The 19,722-nt window shown below is 38.7% G+C and overlaps 1 protein-coding gene across 1 annotated transcript; it reads left to right on the forward strand.

Moving 5' to 3' along the window:
• Positions 1-1,052: 1,052 nt before the first annotated feature.
• LOC117316829 (inactive carboxypeptidase-like protein X2) lies at positions 1,053-19,231 on the forward strand. Its single transcript, XM_033871610.1, has 5 exons — positions 1,053-1,664; positions 2,728-7,925; positions 13,310-13,456; positions 14,064-14,223; positions 18,295-19,231. The coding sequence occupies exons 2-5, from the start codon at positions 7,800-7,802 to the stop codon at positions 18,528-18,530; spliced, it is 669 nt and encodes a 222-aa protein (XP_033727501.1). The 5' UTR covers positions 1,053-1,664; positions 2,728-7,799; the 3' UTR covers positions 18,531-19,231.
• Positions 19,232-19,722: the final 491 nt, after the last annotated feature.

A 19,722-nucleotide genomic window follows, 5' to 3' on the forward strand; every position in this document is an offset into this window, starting at 1 on the left:
ATAAGTCTACGTTTGAGAGCGGTTAGCGATTGTCTGATAATAAGCGTCTAACCATATCTTGTATACAGTAGTAACGTCTAACCATCTCTTGTATACAGTAGTGACGTCTAACCATACCTTGTATACAGTAGTAACGTCTAACCATATCTTGTATACAGTAGTGACGTCTAACCATCTCTTGTATACAGTAGTAACGTCTAACCATATCTTGTATACAGTAGTAACGTCTAACCATCTCTTGTATACAGTAGTAACGTCTAACCATCTCTTGTATACAGTAGTGACGTCTAACCATCTCTTGTATACAGTAGTAACGTCTAACCATATCTTGTATATAGTAGTGACGTCTAACCATCTCTTGTATACAGTAGTAACGTTCAACCATATCTTGTATACAGTAGTAACGTTCAACCATCTCTTGTATACAGTAGTAACGTCTAACCATCTATTGTATACAGTAGTAACGTCTAACCATCTCTTGTATACAGTCAGTAGTAACGTCTAACCATCTCTTGTACACAGAAGTAACGTCTAACCATCTCTTGTATACAGTGGTAACGTCTAACCATCTCTTGTATACAGTAGTGACGTCTAACCATATCTTGTATACAGTAGTAACGTTTAACCATCTCTTGTATACAGTAGTGACGTCTAACCATCTCCTGTATACAGTAGTGACGTCTAACCATATCTTGTATATATAAGTGACGTCTAACCATCTCTTGTATACAGTAGTAACGTTCAACCATCTCTTGTATACAGTAGTGACGTCTAACCATCTATTGTATACAGTAGTAACGTCTAACCATCTATTGTATACAGTAGTAACGTCTAACCATATCTTGTATACAGTCAGTAGTAACGTCTAACCATCTCTTGTACACAGAAGTAACGTCTAACCATCTCTTGTATACAGTAGTAACGTCTAACCATCTCTTGTATACAGTAGTAACGTCTAACCATATCTTGTATACAGTAGTAAACGTCTAACCATCTCTTGTACACAGAAGTAACGTCTAACCATCTCTTGTATACAGTAGGTAACGTCTAACCATCTCTTGTATACAGTAGTGACGTCTAACCATATCTTGTATACAGTAGTAACGTTTAACCATCTCCTGTATACAGTAGTAACGTCTAACCATATCTTGTATACAGTAGTAACGTCTAACCATCTCTTGTATACAGTAGTAACGTCTAACCATCTCTTGTATACAGTAGTAACGTCTAACCATCTCTTGTATACAGTAGTAACGTCTAACCATATCTTGTATACAGTAGTAACGTCTAACCATCTCCTGTATACAGTAGTAACGTCTAACCATACCTTGTATACAGTAGTAACGTCTAACCATATCTTGTATACAGTAGCTGTATCAAGTACTTTGTGCAGTTTTAACGGGGATTCTTTCAACGAGTGGCATTCGATTCGCCATGTCCAACAGCATCTCTATCATTATTAAATTGCTTGAAATGAATATGTCAAATTATCCTTCCGTATTTTATAAAGGTATTTCCTGCGAATTTTGACAAGAATACAATCGTGACCAACAAACTAGAGGGAAAAGTTGTTGCCAAGTACATCCGGGTCATATCCGTCTCCGGACATACATATAATTCGATGAGAATGGAGGTACAGGGATGTCCAGTCTCGTTGTTATCAAGTATGTACCCCGAATTAAGATTAGCTGGGATGGCTATTTTTCGATTTCAACTCAATCACTTATTCTCTGATATATAAATATGTTATCGATCGTTTATCGGTAAACTATACACACATTGGAGTATACATTAATTATGTATATGTCAAATTTTAGTTAATATATTAATTGGGAAAGAAAGATGTGTTATATAAACAGCTCAGCAATAAATGTTACCTCAATACTACATTGCAAAAATCATTTTGCGCCTTCCATCATCAAATAAAAGTCCAATGTATTCGTGATATCTTTAAATCAGAACTAGAAAAGCCTTTAAATAACATTGTTTCAAAATATAATTCATATGCTTAGACAATAGAAGAAACAGCGTTTCTATCCTTTCATATGAATTTTTATAGAGAGAGAGAGAGAGAGAGAGAGAGAGAGAGAGAGAGAGAGAGAAGACATAAACATTGTAGGTCTCAGTAAGCGAAGAAATATCGCGAAACTAATGCAGCTGATTCTGTTTATATATATTAGTTTTGGGTTATTACGCGAACCAAAAATTCTTACGAAACCGGCTTTCGTAAATTATTATCAGCTGACTTAACTTGTTAAAGATTTACATGAAAGACTATTCCTACATTAGTATAAACGGACACCGCTATTGTATGGTTTCGCAATATGTAAACCACTTCATTTATGTTATAGGGACATTAACTCATAAATATATATTTACATTCTGTGTTGCATTTGCCTATATGTCGTTAGTAAACCAAATTGTATTCATGAGACTGTATACTACAATTTACAGTGATACGGTCAGAGTAGGAATACAGCCCCAGGTGTTGCGGGTCAAAACAATGACCGCCAGTTACTTTCAGCCTTTATGAATGCAAATATAAGCATTGAACTGTTACCAAATGGTAGTATACAGTCGATATGAATACAATTTGGGTGACAGATATAACGGGCGACATTCTATTTATCTGTCACCCAAATTGTATTCATATCGACTGTATACTACCATTTGGTAACAGTTCAATGCTTAAATGGACATCATTCAAAATGTTGGAATCTTTTTCAGATTCGTGTCGTAAATGGGAAGCTAGACTTGGCTCTACAGGAGACGTTTTCCCAGTCCTCGTGGACATAGACGCGTCAAACCAAGGAATATGCGGCCTGGAGTGTTGGAGACGGACAGAATGTGACAGCTTCCTGTTTGATGTCGGCTCCAAATGTTGTACATTATTTAATTCGATTTCCGATGTATCACACCAAAGTGTTAACCTTGACAGAGTTTGGTACTTCATGTAAAACGTGAACGGTACTGATTTCTAATCGATGTCATCGATGTTGGTTAAGTCATTAGGACGGCGAGGTCCTCAATGTCCGGAAGGTTAAGTCATTAGGACGGCGATTTATTAGGATTTATTAGGATAATTAATGGATGCAGGCTGGAAGCCTCTATATCCATATCAACAATATATGTACATAAAATAAATAAATGATTGATTTCCAGTATATCAATGGCTATGTTTCCTCAATATATCTAAAATGTTAAACTTTAAAATGAATATTTTTCCAGTGTTTATCTAGCATTACTTCAAAGTTGTATACAGTATCTGCATCTATAATATGTTGCGGCAAATTATTCCATACATCTATTATTCTGTTACTGAAGAAATTCTTTCTTGATTCTAGATTAATTGATTAATTCTAGATTAGTCCTCAATGTCCGGAAGGTAAAGTCATTAGGACGGCGATGTCCTCAATGTCTGGAAGGTTAAGTCATTAGGACGGCGAGGTCCTCAATGTCCGGAAGGTTAAGTCATTAGGACGGCGATGTCCTCAATGTCTGGAAGGTTAAGTCATTAGGACGGCGATGTCCTCAATGTCCGGAAGGTTAAGTCATTAGGACGGCGATGTCCTCAATGTCTGGAAGGTTAAGTCATTAGGACGGCGATGTCTTCAATGTCCGGAAGGTTAAGTCATTAGGACGGCGATGTCCTCAATGTCTGGAAGGTTAAGTCATTAGGACGGCGATGTCTTCAATGTCCGGAAGGTTAAGTCATTAGGACGGCGATGTCCTCAATGTCTGGAAGGTTAAGTCATTAGGACGGCGATGTCCTCAATGTCCGGAAGGTTAAGTCATTAGGACGGCGATGTCCTCAATGTCCTCAATGTCCGGAAGGTTAAGTCATTAGGACGGCGATGTCCTCAATGTCTGGAAGGTTAAGTCATTAGGACGGCGATGACCTCAATGTCCTCAATGTCCGGAAGGTTAAGTCATTAGGACGGCGATGTCCTCAATGTCCGGAAGGTTAAGTCATTAGGACGGTGATGTCCTCAATGTCTGGAAGGTTAAGTCATTAGGACGGCGATGTCCTCAATGTCCGGAAGGTTAAGTCATTAGGACGGCGATGTCCTCAATGTCTGGAAGGTTAAGTCATTAGGACGGCGATGTCCTCAATGTCCGGAAGGTTAAGTCATTAGGACGGCGATGTCCTCAATGTCTGGAAGGTTAAGTCATTAGGACGGCGATGTCCTCAATGTCTGGAAGGTTAAGTCATTAGGACGGTGATGTCCTCAATGTCCGGAAGGTTAAGTCATTAGGACAGCGATGTCCTCAGTGTCTGTAAATGTAAAATGGTTTATGTCATGTTTGGTAAGTCTATATGTAAGATTCAATTTTCCTGCTATATTCTACTGTATGAATTTGGACTATACTCCTAATTTGCGACATATATTTATACCGCAAAACTTATTACTTGAATAAATATTATAATTACAACTGATGTCATATTTGCCCATGTGATCGTCCGCTCTGATACAAGGAGACGTGGCACGAATTCCAAACAACGGTCATATATATGGAATTGTGGTTGTCAGTTCTGACATCATATCGTCCTCATACTGCCACATGTGGTTGTCAGTTCTGACATCATATCAACGTCATACTGCCACATGTGGTTGTCAGTTCTGACATCATATCGTCCTCATACTGCCACATGTGGTTGTCAGTTCTGACATCATATCGACCTCATACTGCCACATGTAGTTGTCAGTTCTGACATCATATCGACCTCATACTGCCACATGTGGTTGTCAGTTCTGACATCATATCGACCTCATACTGCCACATGTGGTTGTCAGTTCTGACATCATATCGACCTCATACTGCCACATGTGGTTGTCAGTTCTGACATCATATCGTCCTCATACTGCCACATGTGGTTGTCAGTTCTGACATCATATCGACTTCATACTGCCACATGTGGTTGTCAGTTCTGACATCATATCGACCTCATACTGCCACATGTGGTTGTCAGTTCTGACATTATATCGACCTCATACTGCCACATGTGGTTGTCAGTTCTGACATCATATCGACCTCATACTGCCACATGTGGTTGTCAGTTCTGACATCATATCGACGTCATACTGCCACATGTGATGTGGTTGTCAGTTCTGACATCATATCGACTTCATACTGCCACATGTGGTTGTCAGTTCTGACATCATATCGACCTCATACTGCCACATGTGGTTGTCAGTTCTGACATCATATCGACCTCATACTGCCACATGTGGTTGTCAGTTCTGACATCATATCGACCTCATACTGCCACATGTGGTTGTCAGTTCTTACATCATATCGACCTCATACTGCCACATGTGATGTGGTTGTCAGTTCTGACATCATATCGACCTCATACTGCCACATGTGGTTGTCAGTTCTGACATCATATCGACCTCATACTGCCACATGTGGTTATCATGTCCGACATCATATCGACCTCATACTGCCACATGTGGTTGTCAGTTCTGACATCATATCGACGTCATACTGCCACATGTGGTTGTCAGTTCTGACATCATATCGACGTCATACTGCCACATGTGGTTGTCAGTTCTGACATCATATCGACCTCATACTGCCACATGTGGTTGTCAGTTCTGACATCATATCGACCTCATACTGCCACATGTGGTTGTCAGTTCTGACATCATATCGACGTCATACTGCCACATGTGGTTGTCAGTTCTGACATCATATCGACCTCATACTGCCACATGTGGTTGTCAGTTCTGACATCATATCGACTTCATACTGCCACATGTGGTTGTCAGTTCTGACATCATATCGACCTCATACTGCCACATGTGGTTGTCAGTTCTGACATCATATCGACCTCATACTGCCACATGTGGTTGTCAGTTCTGACATCATATCGACCTCATACTGCCACATGTGGTTGTCAGTTCTGACATCATATCGACCTCATACTGCCACATGTGGTTGTCAGTTCTGACATCATATCGACCTCATACTGCCACATGTGGTTGTCAGTTCTGACATCATATCGACCTCATACTGCCACATGTGGTTGTCAGTTCTGACATCATATCGACCTCATACTGCCACATGTGGTTGTCAGTTCTGACATCATATCGACCTCATACTGCCACATGTGGTTGTCAGTTCTGACATCATATCGACGTCATACTGCCACATGTGGTTGTCAGTTCTGACATCATATCGACCTCATACTGCCACATGTGGTCGACCGCTCTGCTACTGCAGCTCTCATGCGGGTACAGCATTATGCATATAGTCACCGACTGCTGGGGCTGGCAGACGATCCCCAAGGGTTGCCTAGATCGGAGGAAGACAGTAACCGAGACACAAGAGTCGCGTCATGTCTCCCAATCTGACTCATGTACATTAAAGTGAGATAAACTGTAAGCCTTCCCAGTCTAACAGAGATGTTTTCCTTTAATCAAAGTTGATGATTTAGTCAGTTATCATTGATCGGAATCATAAATAATGAAACGATGTTAAGTTGTAGCGATCGACACACGACTCTATACCGTAATAACGTTCTATAAACATATGCTTTCGGGGTTTAAAACACCGCGTATCTTAGTTGATGTTTGTTACAATTGCTACACGGAGACGGTCAAATTGAATCACGTTGGTGCGAGAGACGAGTCCACGAAGCGATCCGCTTATGAGCTGTAAAATATACATTCATGTAGGAACTACCCAATATTAATGTTTTTATTTTGCAATAATTTAGTTATTTCTGAACCATCTTTATGGCCCTTCAAAAACAACTACGCCTGAGAATGTTTTCTAAAAGTGGTTTTTTAAAGCTATAGTCACTTTGATACAAATGATAATTGATATGAACTCAAACAAAGAAAAAATCCAAAGGTAAAAAAGAACATATACGTCAATACCATTGTCGTATAAACAATGCAAAAGGAATATGATAGCTCTACCCTTTTTACAATATTTACACGTTATCATTGATAGAACATAAAGATCGAATTCCATGTTGTGTGTGTCTTTGTGAGCGTATGGTTATATTCACATTACTCATCGCTAACTAAACACAACACACTAAAATGATATTGGAAAGGGTGCGTCGACGGGACCAGAGTTAATGTTTTTCCAGATAATCGTTGTCAGTTTCACTGGCCACTGAAATATTCGATGGAGGGAGCGGTACAAATACTCGGCCTGATTTACATGGTGATACATGTAATGTGTTGTGGTAAGTAGTTGTTAGTTTACGTGCGTGTGTGTGTATGTGTTGTTGTTGTTGTTGTTGTTGTTATCTTTTATCGCATGATTTTCGAATTTGAGTTACATTATTGATTTTGATTCTGAGAATCGTCTTAAAAAAAATATGCATCTGTGTGGGAGCTATTTTGATTATGAAATTGGGATAGATTTAAACTAGATTTTAGATTGGAATGTCATCAACAGACGTGTAATTTCGCTCATTCCTGTCACATATTTTACCCTGTTTTGACTCTATATCATAAACACTATAGAGCAGATATACGAATGGAAATATCATGATACTAAAAACGCATTTTTGGATGTCAGCTTAATATTTCTATACTTCAATATCGGTATTCAGAGTGTAGTCCTTGATACACCATCAGATAAGCTAACATATTAGATACATAATTATGCTGAAGTTTGTGGCGATCGAAATACGGATAAGGGATAGGCGGGAGGGGTGTTACTCTATGATTTATCATGTCAATTGAAAGAAATGAATGCATAGAAACTCTACATTAGAGAACATTACATTTCAGGAGGATGTGGTCCATGTGATTTCAGCCTGGTAACCGGCCCCTATGGTGTTTCTGACAATGCAATCACAGCATCCTCCACTCATCCTCATTGTCCATTACAATTTAGCAAGATTCAGCAGTTCCCGAGCCTGGTGTCCATTGCACGGCGGGGACGGACACTACTTACAGGTAGATCTTAACACTACTTTTTATTATTGTTAGATATTATTTCACTGGAATTACCTCGAATGCGCATGACAGATGCCTTGACAGTACCAAAACGCCATGACTACGTAGACTTTAAGTCATTTTGAATCTTGCTTAGAGAGGCTGCAAAGTAGACATGATGGAAAGGATCTTTTAAAGCGGAGATTGTGGAAGGTAGTCCAAAAAGAAATAATATTTAAACAGAAATCTAATGTTAAAAAATGTCGTCGAAGCTGTTATTCAGCTTTGATAATTCTATGAAGGGAAGCTCTAGTAGGATGTATTTACAAACAATAGTCGTCTGAGTGGACAATGAGTTTATCAATGGTCGGAACACGGGCCATAGTTAGAACTATAAAACATTCTTCTTCAGCAAGCGTGTAATAGACAGGAATATTAAAAGTAGGATTTAGAGACATAAGTCTTCATTAATGCATCAAAATGAAAATGTGAACAAAGCATATGGTGATGTACACATTTTTGTATACACCACTCTTTGCATCAAATTGACACTAAAACCTCGATTTTATTTTATGAATTGTCGCAAGGTACCGTCAATAAACACGTCTTTACATCAATGACATTTATGATGTCGATATAAATACAAGTACATGAATGTTTCAGTACGACGTCCCTACATCAATGATGTCTATCTAAGTACAGTGTGTCTCAGTACGACGTCCCTACATCAATGATGTCTATCTAAGTACAGTCTGTCTCAGTACGACGTCCCTACATTAATGATGTCTATCTAAGTACAGTCTGTCTCAGTACGACGTCCCTACATCAATGATGTCTATCTAAGTACAGTCTGTCTCAGTACGACGTCCCGACATCAATGATGTCTATCTAAGTACAGTCTGTCTCAGTACGACGTCCCTACATCAATGATGTCTATCTAAGTACAGTTGTCTCAGTACGACGTCCCTACATCAATGATGTCTATCTAAGTACAGTCTGTCTCAGTATGACGTCCCTACATCAATGATGTCTATCTAAGTACAGTCTGTCTCAGTACGACGTCCCTACATCAATGATGTCTATCTAAGTACAGTCTGTCTCAGTACGACGTCCCTACATCAATGATATCTATCTAAGTACAGTCTGTCTCAGTACGACGTCCCTACATCAATGATGTCTAAGTACAGTCTGTCTCAGTACGACGTCCCTACATCAATGATGTCTATCTAAGTACAGTCTGTCTCAGTACGACGTCCCTACATCAATGATGTCTATCTAAGTACAGTCTGTCTCAGTACGACGTCCCTACATCAATGATGTCTATCTAAGTACAGTCTGTCTCAGTACGACGTCCCTACATCAATGATGTCTATCTAAGTGCGGTCTGTCTCAGTACGACGTCCCTACATCAATGATGTCTATATCAGTACAGTCTGTCTCAGTACGACGTCCCTACATCAGTAATGTCTATCTAAGTACAGTCTGTCTCAGTACGACGTCCCTACATCAATGATGTCTATCTAAGTACAGTCTGTCTCAGTACGACGTCCCTACATCAATGATGTCTATATAAGTACAGTCTGTCTCAGTACGACGTCCCTACATCAATGATGTCTATATAAGTACAGTCTGTCTCAGTACGACGTCCCTACATCAATGATGTCTATCTAAGTACAGTCTGTCTCAGTACGACGTCCCGACATCAATGATGTCTATCTAAGTACAGTCTGTCTCAGTACGACGTCCCGACATCAATGATGTCTATCTAAGTACAGTCTGTCTCAGTACGACGTCCCTACATCAATGATGTCTATCTAAGTACAGTCTGTCTCAGTACGACGTCCCTACATCAATGATGTCTATCTAAGTACAGTCTGTCTCAGTACGACGTCCCTACATCAATGATGTCTATCTAAGTACAGTCTGTCTCAGTACGACGTCCCTACATCAATGATGTCTATATAAGTACAGTCTGTCTCAGTACGACGTCCCTACATCAATGATGTCTATATAAGTACAGTCTGTCTCAGTACGACCTCCCTACATCAATGATGTCTATCTAAGTACAGTCTGTCTCAGTATGACCTCCCTACATCAATGATGTCTATCTAAGTACAGTCTGTCTCAGTACGACGTCCCTACATCAATGATGTCTATCTAAGTACAGTCTGTCTCAGTACGACGTCCCTACATCAATGATGTCTATCTAAGTACAGTCTGTCTCAGTACGACGTCCCTACATTAATGATGTCTATCTAAGTACAGTCTGTCTCAGTACGACGTCCCTACATCAATGATGTCTATCTAAGTACAGTCTGTCTCAGTACGACGTCCCTACATCAATGATGTCTATCTAAGTACAGTCTGTCTCAGTACGACGTCCCTACATCAATGATGTCTATCTAAGTACAGTCTGTCTCAGTACGTCGCTACATCAATGATGTCTATCTAAGTACGGTCTGTCTCAGTACGACGTCCCTACATCAATGATGTCTATCTAAGTACAGTCTGTCTCAGTACGACGTCCCTACATCAATGATGTCTATCTAAGTACAGTCTGTCTCAGTACGACGTCCCTACATCAATGATGTCTATCTAAGTACAGTCTGTCTCAGTACGACGTCCCTACATCAATGATATCTATCTAAGTACATTCTGTCTCAGTACGACGTCCCTACATCAATGATGTCTATCTAAGTACAGTCTGTCTCAGTACGACGTCCCTACATCAATGATGTCTATCTAAGTACAATCTGTCTCAGTATGACGTCCCTACATCAATGATGTCTATCTAAGTACAGTCTGTCTCAGTACGACGTCCCTACATCAATGATGTCTATCTAAGTACAGTCTGTCTCAGTACGACGTCCCTACATCAATGATGTCTATCTAAGTACAGTCTGTCTCAGTACGACGTCCCTACATCAATGATGTCTAAGTACAGTCTGTCTCAGTACGACGTCCCTACATCAATGATGTCTATCTAAGTACAGTCTGTCTCAGTACGACGTCCCTACATCAATGATGTCTATCTAAGTATAGTCTGTCTCAGTACGACGTCCCTACATCAATGATGTCTATCTAAGTATAGTCTGTCTCAGTACGACGTCCCTACATCAATGATGTCTATCTAAGTACAGTCTGTCTCAGTACGACGTCCCTACATCAATGATGTCTATCTAAGTACAGTCTGTCTCAGTACGACGTCCCTACATCAATGATGTCTATCTAAGTACAGTCTGTCTCAGTACGACGTCCCTACATTAATGATGTCTATCTAAGTACAGTCTGTCTCAGTACGACGTCCCTACATTAATGATGTCTATCTAAGTACAGTCTGTCTCAGTACGACGTCCCTACATCAATGATGTCTATCTAAGTACAGTCTGTCTCAGTACGACGTCCCTACATCAATGATGTCTATCTAAGTACAGTCTGTCTCAGTACGACGTCCCTACATCAATGATGTCTATCTAAGTACAGTCTGTCTCAGTACGACGTCCCTACATCAATGATGTCTATCTAAGTACAGTCTGTCTCAGTACGACGTCCCTACATCAATGATGTCTATCTAAGTACAGTCTGTCTCAGTACGACGTCCCTACATCAATGATGTCTATCTAAGTACAGTCTGTCTCAGTACGACGTCCCTACATTAATGATGTCTATCTAAGTACAGTCTGTCTCAGTACGACGTCCCTACATTAATGATGTCTATCTAAGTACAGTCTGTCTCAGTACGACGTCCCTACATCAATGATGTCTATCTAAGTACAGTCTGTCTCAGTACGACGTCCCTACATCAATGATGTCTATCTAAGTACAGTCTGTCTCAGTACGACGTCCCTACATCAATGATGTCTATTTAAGTACAGTCTGTCTCAGTACGACGTCCCTACATCAATGATGTCTATTTAAGTACAGTCTGTCTCAGTACGACGTCCCTACATCAATGATGTCTATCTAAGTACGGTCTGTCTCAGTACGACGTCCCTACATCAATGATGTCTAAGTACAGTCTGTCTCAGTACGACGTCCCTACATCAATGATGTCTATCTAAGTATAGTCTGTCTCAGTACGACGTCCCTACATCAATGATGTCTATCTAAGTACAGTCTGTCTCAGTACGACGTCCCTACATCAATGATGTCTAAGTACAGTCTGTCTCAGTACGACGTCCCTACATCAATGATGTCTATCTAAGTACAGTCTGTCTCAGTACGACGTCCCTACATCAATGATGTCTATCTAAGTACAGTCTGTCTCAGTACGACGTCCCTACATTAATGATGTCTATCTAAGTACAGTCTGTCTCAGTACGACGTCCCTACATTAATGATGTCTATCTAAGTACAGTCTGTCTCAGTACGACGTCCCTACATCAATGATGTCTATCTAAGTACAGTCTGTCTCAGTACGACGTCCCGACATCAATGATGTCTAAGTACAGTCTGTCTCAGTACGACGTCCCGACATCAATGATGTCTATCTAAGTACAGTCTGTCTCAGTACGACGTCCCTACATCAATGATGTCTATCTAAGTACGGTCCGTCTCAGTACGACGTCCCTACATCAATGATGTCTATCTAAGTACAGTCTGTCTCAGTACGACGTCCCTACATCAATGATGTCTATCTAAGTACAGTCTGTCTCAGTACGACGTCCCTACATCAATGATATCTATCTAAGTACAGTCTGCCTTAGTACGACGTCCCTACATCAATGATGTCTATCTAAGTACAGTCTGTCTCAGTACGACGTCCCTACATGAATTGCTGTAAAGGTTTTTACATGAAACTATTTCCCCTCAAAACAGTCTCATTATAGTTCTGACTAGTATTTTATGAGAGCATTTTATCATGAAATACTTCTTAACATTATATATTTGCGTGATATTATTCACCATTTCGATTTTTAAGTCACATCGGATATGTGCGCTTTCATAGTGTTAATAAATGTACTTATTGCATCTCATAGACACAAGAGAATAATGCAATAGTTGTTTCTAACACAAGTGACCCACACGAGATGCACGGGTTCTCCAGAAACATTCTGATCAAAATAACAAGCAGCTTAGCAAATTATATAAAACAAATCATAGCTTATGGTTAGTCATGTTTCATATTTACAATAGATCAGAATACTCATGTGAAATTGCAGCGGAGTAGTGATTGATTGGCTTGTTAAAATAAAGCTGCATCAATGCTTCTTATCTCCAGTGTTGTTGTACAATATTTTATTTAAATGACACAGGTCGTTTTTCATACTTTTAATTTTTCAATATTCTCGATACAAATCAATATTTGTATGACCTTCTATCGAATTTTAGTTAGAATTACGGTTTCATTATTATGTCAATAGTAACTGTGGTTTTCTATTGTACTCTCTATTCATTGTGTACAGGTGGAGCTTAGGAACGTCTCGTCACTGCAGGCCATACAGACCCGTGGACGGGGAGATTATCCCCAATGGGTATCCTTGTACACTGTTAATATCTCTATGGACGGACTCACCTGGAATTCTATACTTACCTCGACAGGCGATGTAAAGGTAAAACCTACACATTCCGTTATGGATTGTTGAAACCTTTTGTGCCTCTTTGGAGCTTTAATTTATTTAGTTTGATCGTGAAAATATTTAACATTCTATTTTCATTATAATTCCACATTTCTTCCAAACAAGTTTAAATAAAGAATAATAATTTTATAAACAACGTCCTAAACTAACTGCTTTAAAGTCCGAATGTTACATAGCCAAATATAGAGGCCGATTGACTTACACTGATTATTTATCCACTTAAATTTTAAAAGATAAAAAAGAAAGCCTCCAATTTTTGGAAGGTAGTAATGAGATAAACTTTGCGAGTTGTGATATAGAATATATAACACCTTATTCTTACTCTCAACCGATAGAAATTACTGTTTGTCAAAATATTTAACAGATATAATATATAAGGTTATATTGTCAGTTTGTAATTTGTAACAGCTTATTCTTATTTTCCATCGATGAAAAATACTGTTTGTCGAATGTTAAACGGATATAGCTTTCATCAAAACGTAACGTTTCTTGCCAATGTCTGAAACGTTATTACGTCACAAACTATTTCTCTTAATATTTTTAACAAGTCAAGTACATGCTTTAATATATTTTTTTACAGGTTTTTCCCGGTAATGTCGACAAAAATACAATCGTGACCAACAAATTAGCGGGAAATGTTGTAGCTAAGTACATCCGGGTAATATCCGTTCCTGACAGTGAAAATCGACATAGATCCATGCGATTGGAGGTAGAAGGATGCCCACTATCACTTCTATCAAGTATGTATCCCGGGATTCTGGAATTACTGATTATATGAATAATTAATAGCTTCACTTTTTGGCTAATGTACTAAAAGGGTACTTGATTTTGTTCTGTTATTTGAATATCGAGCATTCGTAAAATCTCATTTTTTTTAAGTTTAATCTTTATTTTGACAAAGGAATATGTAGTACCTTGTACATATATGAGATTGTTTTCGTCATAATAGGGAAGAACTACCGAAACAGCACAAAAATAATCAGAAACCACATACTATTGAATTTCATTTTATATATCTTAATCACATACTAGTAGTCTACATCTCTATTTCATTCTTATAGACTACGGTGATGTAAAATGTTGCTGCATATAAAAACACAGGACAATGTAAGCAATTTCAGTTAATTACAGACATCAATTGCTGTGTTCACTCTTCATACATATTAATTAATTATTCCACTTCATATCCATTCATTTATTATTCCTCTTCATATCCATTGATTAATTATTCTTCGCCTATTTATTTATTATTACGCTAATGTTTAAAATTCGGGTTCCTTGACTTCCTTTCCGGTTTTCCACACGTTTTTCATTCATTACATGATTATATAGCTCGGTATCCTCTGAGAATAGTGGGTGGTTAGTTCTGTTGACAAACATTTTACTATCAAGCTCTGTTGGCGAATATTTTACTGTCCTCTATGAATAGTGTGTTGCTAGCCTCGTTGACAGATATTTTACTGTCCTCTGAGAGCAGTAGTTGGTAAACCCTGTTGACAGACATTTTACTGTCCTCTGAGAGTAGTGGTTGGTATACTCTGTTGACAGACATTTTACTGTCCTCTGAGAATAGTGGTTTGTATACTCTGTTGACAGACATTTTACTGTCCTCTGAGAATAGTGGTTGGTAAACTCTGTTGACAGACATTTTACTGTCCTCTGAGAATAGTGGTTGGTAAACACTGTTGACAGACATTTTACTGTCCTCTGAGAATAGTGGTTGGTAAACACTGTTGACAGACATTTTACTGTCCTCTGAGAATAGTGGTTGGTAAACTCTGTTGACAGACATTTTACTGTCTTCTGAGAGTAGTGGTTGGTAAACTCTGTTGACAGACATTTTACTGTCCTCTGAGAATAGTGGTTGGTAAACTCTGTTGACAGACATTTTACTGTCCTCTGAGAATAGTGGTTGGTAAACTCTGTTGACAGACATTTTACTGTCCTCTGAGAATAGTGGTTGGTAAACTCTAGTACGACGTCCCTACATCAATGATGTCTATCTAAGTACAGTCTGTCGCAGTACGACGTCCCTACATCAATGATGTCTATCTAAGTACAGTCTGTCTCAGTACGACGTCCCTACATCAATGATGTCTATCTAAGTACAGTCTGTCTCAGTACGACCTCCCTACATCAATGATGTCTATCTAAGTACAGTCTGTCTCAGTACGACGTCCCTACATCAATGATGTCTATCTAAGTACAGTGTGTCTCAGTACGACGTCCCTACATCAATGATGTCTATCTAAGTACAGTCTGTCTCAGTACGACGTCCCTACATCAATGATGTCTATCTAAGTACAGTCTGTCTCAGTACGACGTCCCTACATCAATGATGTCTATCTAAGTACAGTGTGTCTCAGTACGACGTCCCTACATCAATGATGTCTATCTAAGTACAGTCTGTCTCAGTACGACGTCCCTACATCAATGATGTCTATCTAAGTACAGTCTGTCTCAGTACGACGTCCCTACATCTGTTGACAGACATTTTACTGTCCTCTGAGAATAGTGGTTGGTAAACACTGTTGACAGACATTTTACTGTCCTCTGAGAATAGTGGTTGGTAAACTCTGTTGACAGACATTTTACTGTCTTCTGAGAGTAGTGGTTGGTAAACTCTGTTGACAGACATTTTACTGTCCTCTGAGAATAGTGGTTGGTAAACTCTGTTGACAGACATTTTACTGTCCTCTGAGAATAGTGGTTGGTAAACTCTGTTGACAGACATTTTACTGTCTTCTGAGAGTAGTGGTTGGTAAACTCTGTTGACAGACATTTTACTGTCCTCTGAGAGTAGTGGTTGGTAAACTCTGTTGACAGACATTTTACTGTCCTCTGAGAGTAGTGGTTGGTAAACTCTGTTGACAGACATTTTACTGTCCTCTGAGAGTAGTGGTTGGTAAACTCTGTTGACAGACATTTTACTGTCCTCTGAGAGTAGTGGTTGGTAAACTCTGTTGACAGACATTTTACTGTCTTCTGAGAATAGTGGTTGGTAAACTCTGTTGACAGACATTTTACTGTCCTCTGAGAATAGTATTTGCTAAACTCTGTTGACAGACATTTTACTGTCCTCTGAGAATAGTGGTTGGTAAACTCTGTTGACAGACATTTTACTGTCCTCTGAGAATAGTGGTTGGTAAACTCTGTTGACAGACATTTTACTGTCTTCTGAGAGTAGTAGTTGGTAAACTCTGTTGACAGACATTTTACTGTCTTCTGAGAGTAGTAGTTGGTAAACTCTGTTGACAGACATTTTACTGTCCTCTGAGAGTAGTGGTTGGTAAACTCTGTTGACAGACATTTTACTGTCCTCTGAGAGTAGTGGTTGGTAAACTCTGTTGACAGACATTTTACTGTTTTCTGAGAATAGTGGTTGGTAAACTCTGTTGACAGACATGTTACTGTCTTCTGAGAGTAGTGGTTGGTAAACTCTGTTGACAGACATTTTACTGTCCTCTGAGAGTAGTGGTTGGTAAACTCTATTGACAGACATTTTACTGTCCTCTGAGAGTAGTGGTTGGTAAACTCTGTTGACAGACATTTTACTGTCTTCTGAGAATAGTGGTTGGTAAACTCTGTTGACAGACATGTTACTGTCTTCTGAGAGTAGTGGTTGGTAAACTCTGTTGACAGACATTTTACTGTCTTCTGAGAGTAGTGGTTGGTAAACTCTGTTGACAGACATTTTACTGTCTTCTGAGAATAGTGGTTGCTAAACTCTGTTGACAGACATTTTACTGTCTTCTGAGAATAGTGGTTGGTAAACTCTGTTGACAGACATTTTACTGTCCTCTGAGAATAGTGGTTGGTAAACTCTATTGACAGATATTTTACTGTCCTCTGAGAATAGACGTCTTAATATCCTCTGAGATTAGTTGATTGTTAGTTTTGCTGGCAGATATTTTACTATCATCTGTGATTCTAAGCTGAACCGAGATTTGTGGATTGTAAGCTGTTAACAAACATTTTGCTATCCACCAATATTGGTAGATAGTTAACTCTGCTTGCGGAATTTTAGTTCCCGATGTTTTTCCGTTACCTTCGATACCACGTGTAAGTTCCGGTGAATGTAGAATACACAAGTAATTTATATTTTCTTTAAAACACTGAAATTGAAAAAAATGCATAATAGATTAAAATCAATTGTTTAAGATCCCTTTAATTTTGATTTACCTAGGTTCCTTTGTGGATTTTAACACTTGGTTCCTACCATCATTGCCAAGCCCAAACCTAGTATAATACAGTTTAACAGTCATCATTCGACATACCTTAAAATACTGTATAGATGCTAATATTGGCCGGGATTTAATTTCGCTACATATGCAGTCATAGAATAAATGCATAGCGAATATTTATATACAAACAAATGTATCGATGAGTAAAGTACGTAATGTTAGGGCTAATATTATACCCCCAGACTGGGACAACCGTGAAATATTAGCCTCTGAAATTTAACTACAGAGTATATTTCTCTTACTTTATTCAGATAAGAAACCTCTCTGTACTTTTGTGAATCTTATTGATACATCCGTCAATACATTGCACATGATTTTGTTTTCGGTACTTTGAAAGAAAGAATTGGTTAAATAGGATACTCTCATGTAGAGGGAAATGCAGTTACTGCTTTTAGACAACTCTCAAGTAAGCATGATGCTTTGTTTTATTTCTGTTTATTATAAATAAGCGAGTGATATCTATTATATATAATGACGAAGGATCTTTAATTGTGGAAGTATATTTTATTTTTATTGTTTCATAAATGTAGTATGCTTTCTACTATAAATAAACATGTCTTTTTTCAGACACGTGTCACAAATGGGAAGCCAAGCTAGGGTCCACGGGAGACGTTTTCCCAGTTATCGTTGACACACAAGCATCGAACCAAGGCTTATGTGGCCTGAAGTGTTCCAGACAGACAGATTGTCACAGCTTCCTGTTTGATGTCGGCTCCACGCGTTGTAGATTACTTAACGTTAGCTCTAATTCGTCAAATGTCACCGTGAATCTAGACGGAGTTTGGTACTTCGTAAAAACATGACTGTAACCTTTTATAAAAACCTTGGTCGTATCCTATCACAAACATGCCATAATGGGACCGCGGTTGGTGTTCTTTGGAAAGACCTTGTTTCCTATTAAGTTAGTGACAAAAAATCCAGATTCAATTTTTGTAGTTTTATATTTTAAGCGCATAATAATTTCATTCAATCTGGATCAGTAGATTACACTATTATCTATGTGAATCATCCATTTTCAGACATCATTTAAAATATTAGATAGGGTCTTTGATGATTAACAAGCAGACAGTGTTATCGAAATACAATTATTGCCAATATTGTTTTTTAATAATAATAATATATTTGATTCATGTGTCCTGTTTGAGATATCACTTTTGTATTTTTATGTATTGACAAAGAGGTGGTTTATCATAAACGTACTTGCCTACATTATCCTACAATATACATTCTGAAGATTACCGTATTAATTTACACTAACACACCATACCATATACATACGATGAATGATTGATATGTTGGGAGCCTTGTATTGAAGGAGGTACTCAATGATGTTCTTTTTAAGTCCTACTTCTCTTTGGCTATATAGGGCCGTGTACCAAAGGACTGGTCTCACAAGACAAGTGGCTTTTTGCAAAATGGATAAAATCGGTGAAAGAGCAATGATCCAATATTTGCATGAAAAGGGTTAAACACCCAAGGATATCCATAATGATATGGTAGCAACACTAGGGAAAGAGGTGGGTGACGGAACAGAGCCTTGAGGATGACCCCCGTCCTTGAAAGCATATCAATGTTGCAACCCCAGAAATGGTCAATACATTTCGTGATATTGTTATGACTAACAGACGAGTCAAAGACAGATATATAGCCAGTAGAGTTGGTATTTCACAGGAAATAGTACATTCTATTCTGACCAAGGATCTTGAGGAGAAAGTTTTAGGCCCGATGGGTACCAAGACTTTTGACAGATGATCAGAAGCACACAAGGCGCATATTCTCGTGTATATCATCGTCGGTAACCCACGGACTTGACACTCATGGATTGTCTGTGGACCATCGTTACAGAGAATTTCGTAACCACCTAAACAAAATATGCATGCTTCTAATGGTCAGTTAATTTCACGGACAAATACAATTATATGTTTTTTTAAATAATGATGATGTCTGATTTAAGAAAATCTTTATAATCACGTGTAAACGACTCTTTCACAATCG

Source organism: Pecten maximus, chromosome 18 (genome assembly GCF_902652985.1).
Source record: "Pecten maximus chromosome 18, xPecMax1.1, whole genome shotgun sequence".
In the NCBI taxonomy this organism is placed as follows: domain Eukaryota; kingdom Metazoa; phylum Mollusca; class Bivalvia; order Pectinida; family Pectinidae; genus Pecten; species Pecten maximus.

Excerpts from the sequence above, each read along its gene's own strand:
- LOC117316829 (XM_033871610.1), top strand. The coding sequence starts at position 7,800 with ATGGTGTTTCTGACAATGCAATCACAGCATCCTCCACTCATCCTCATT. Across the intron at positions 13,457-14,063 it reads CCTCGACAGGCGATGTAAAG|GTTTTTCCCGGTAATGTCGA; the intron begins GTAAAACCTACA and ends ATTTTTTTACAG. Across the intron at positions 14,224-18,294 it reads CCCACTATCACTTCTATCAA|ACACGTGTCACAAATGGGAA; the intron begins GTATGTATCCCG and ends GTCTTTTTTCAG.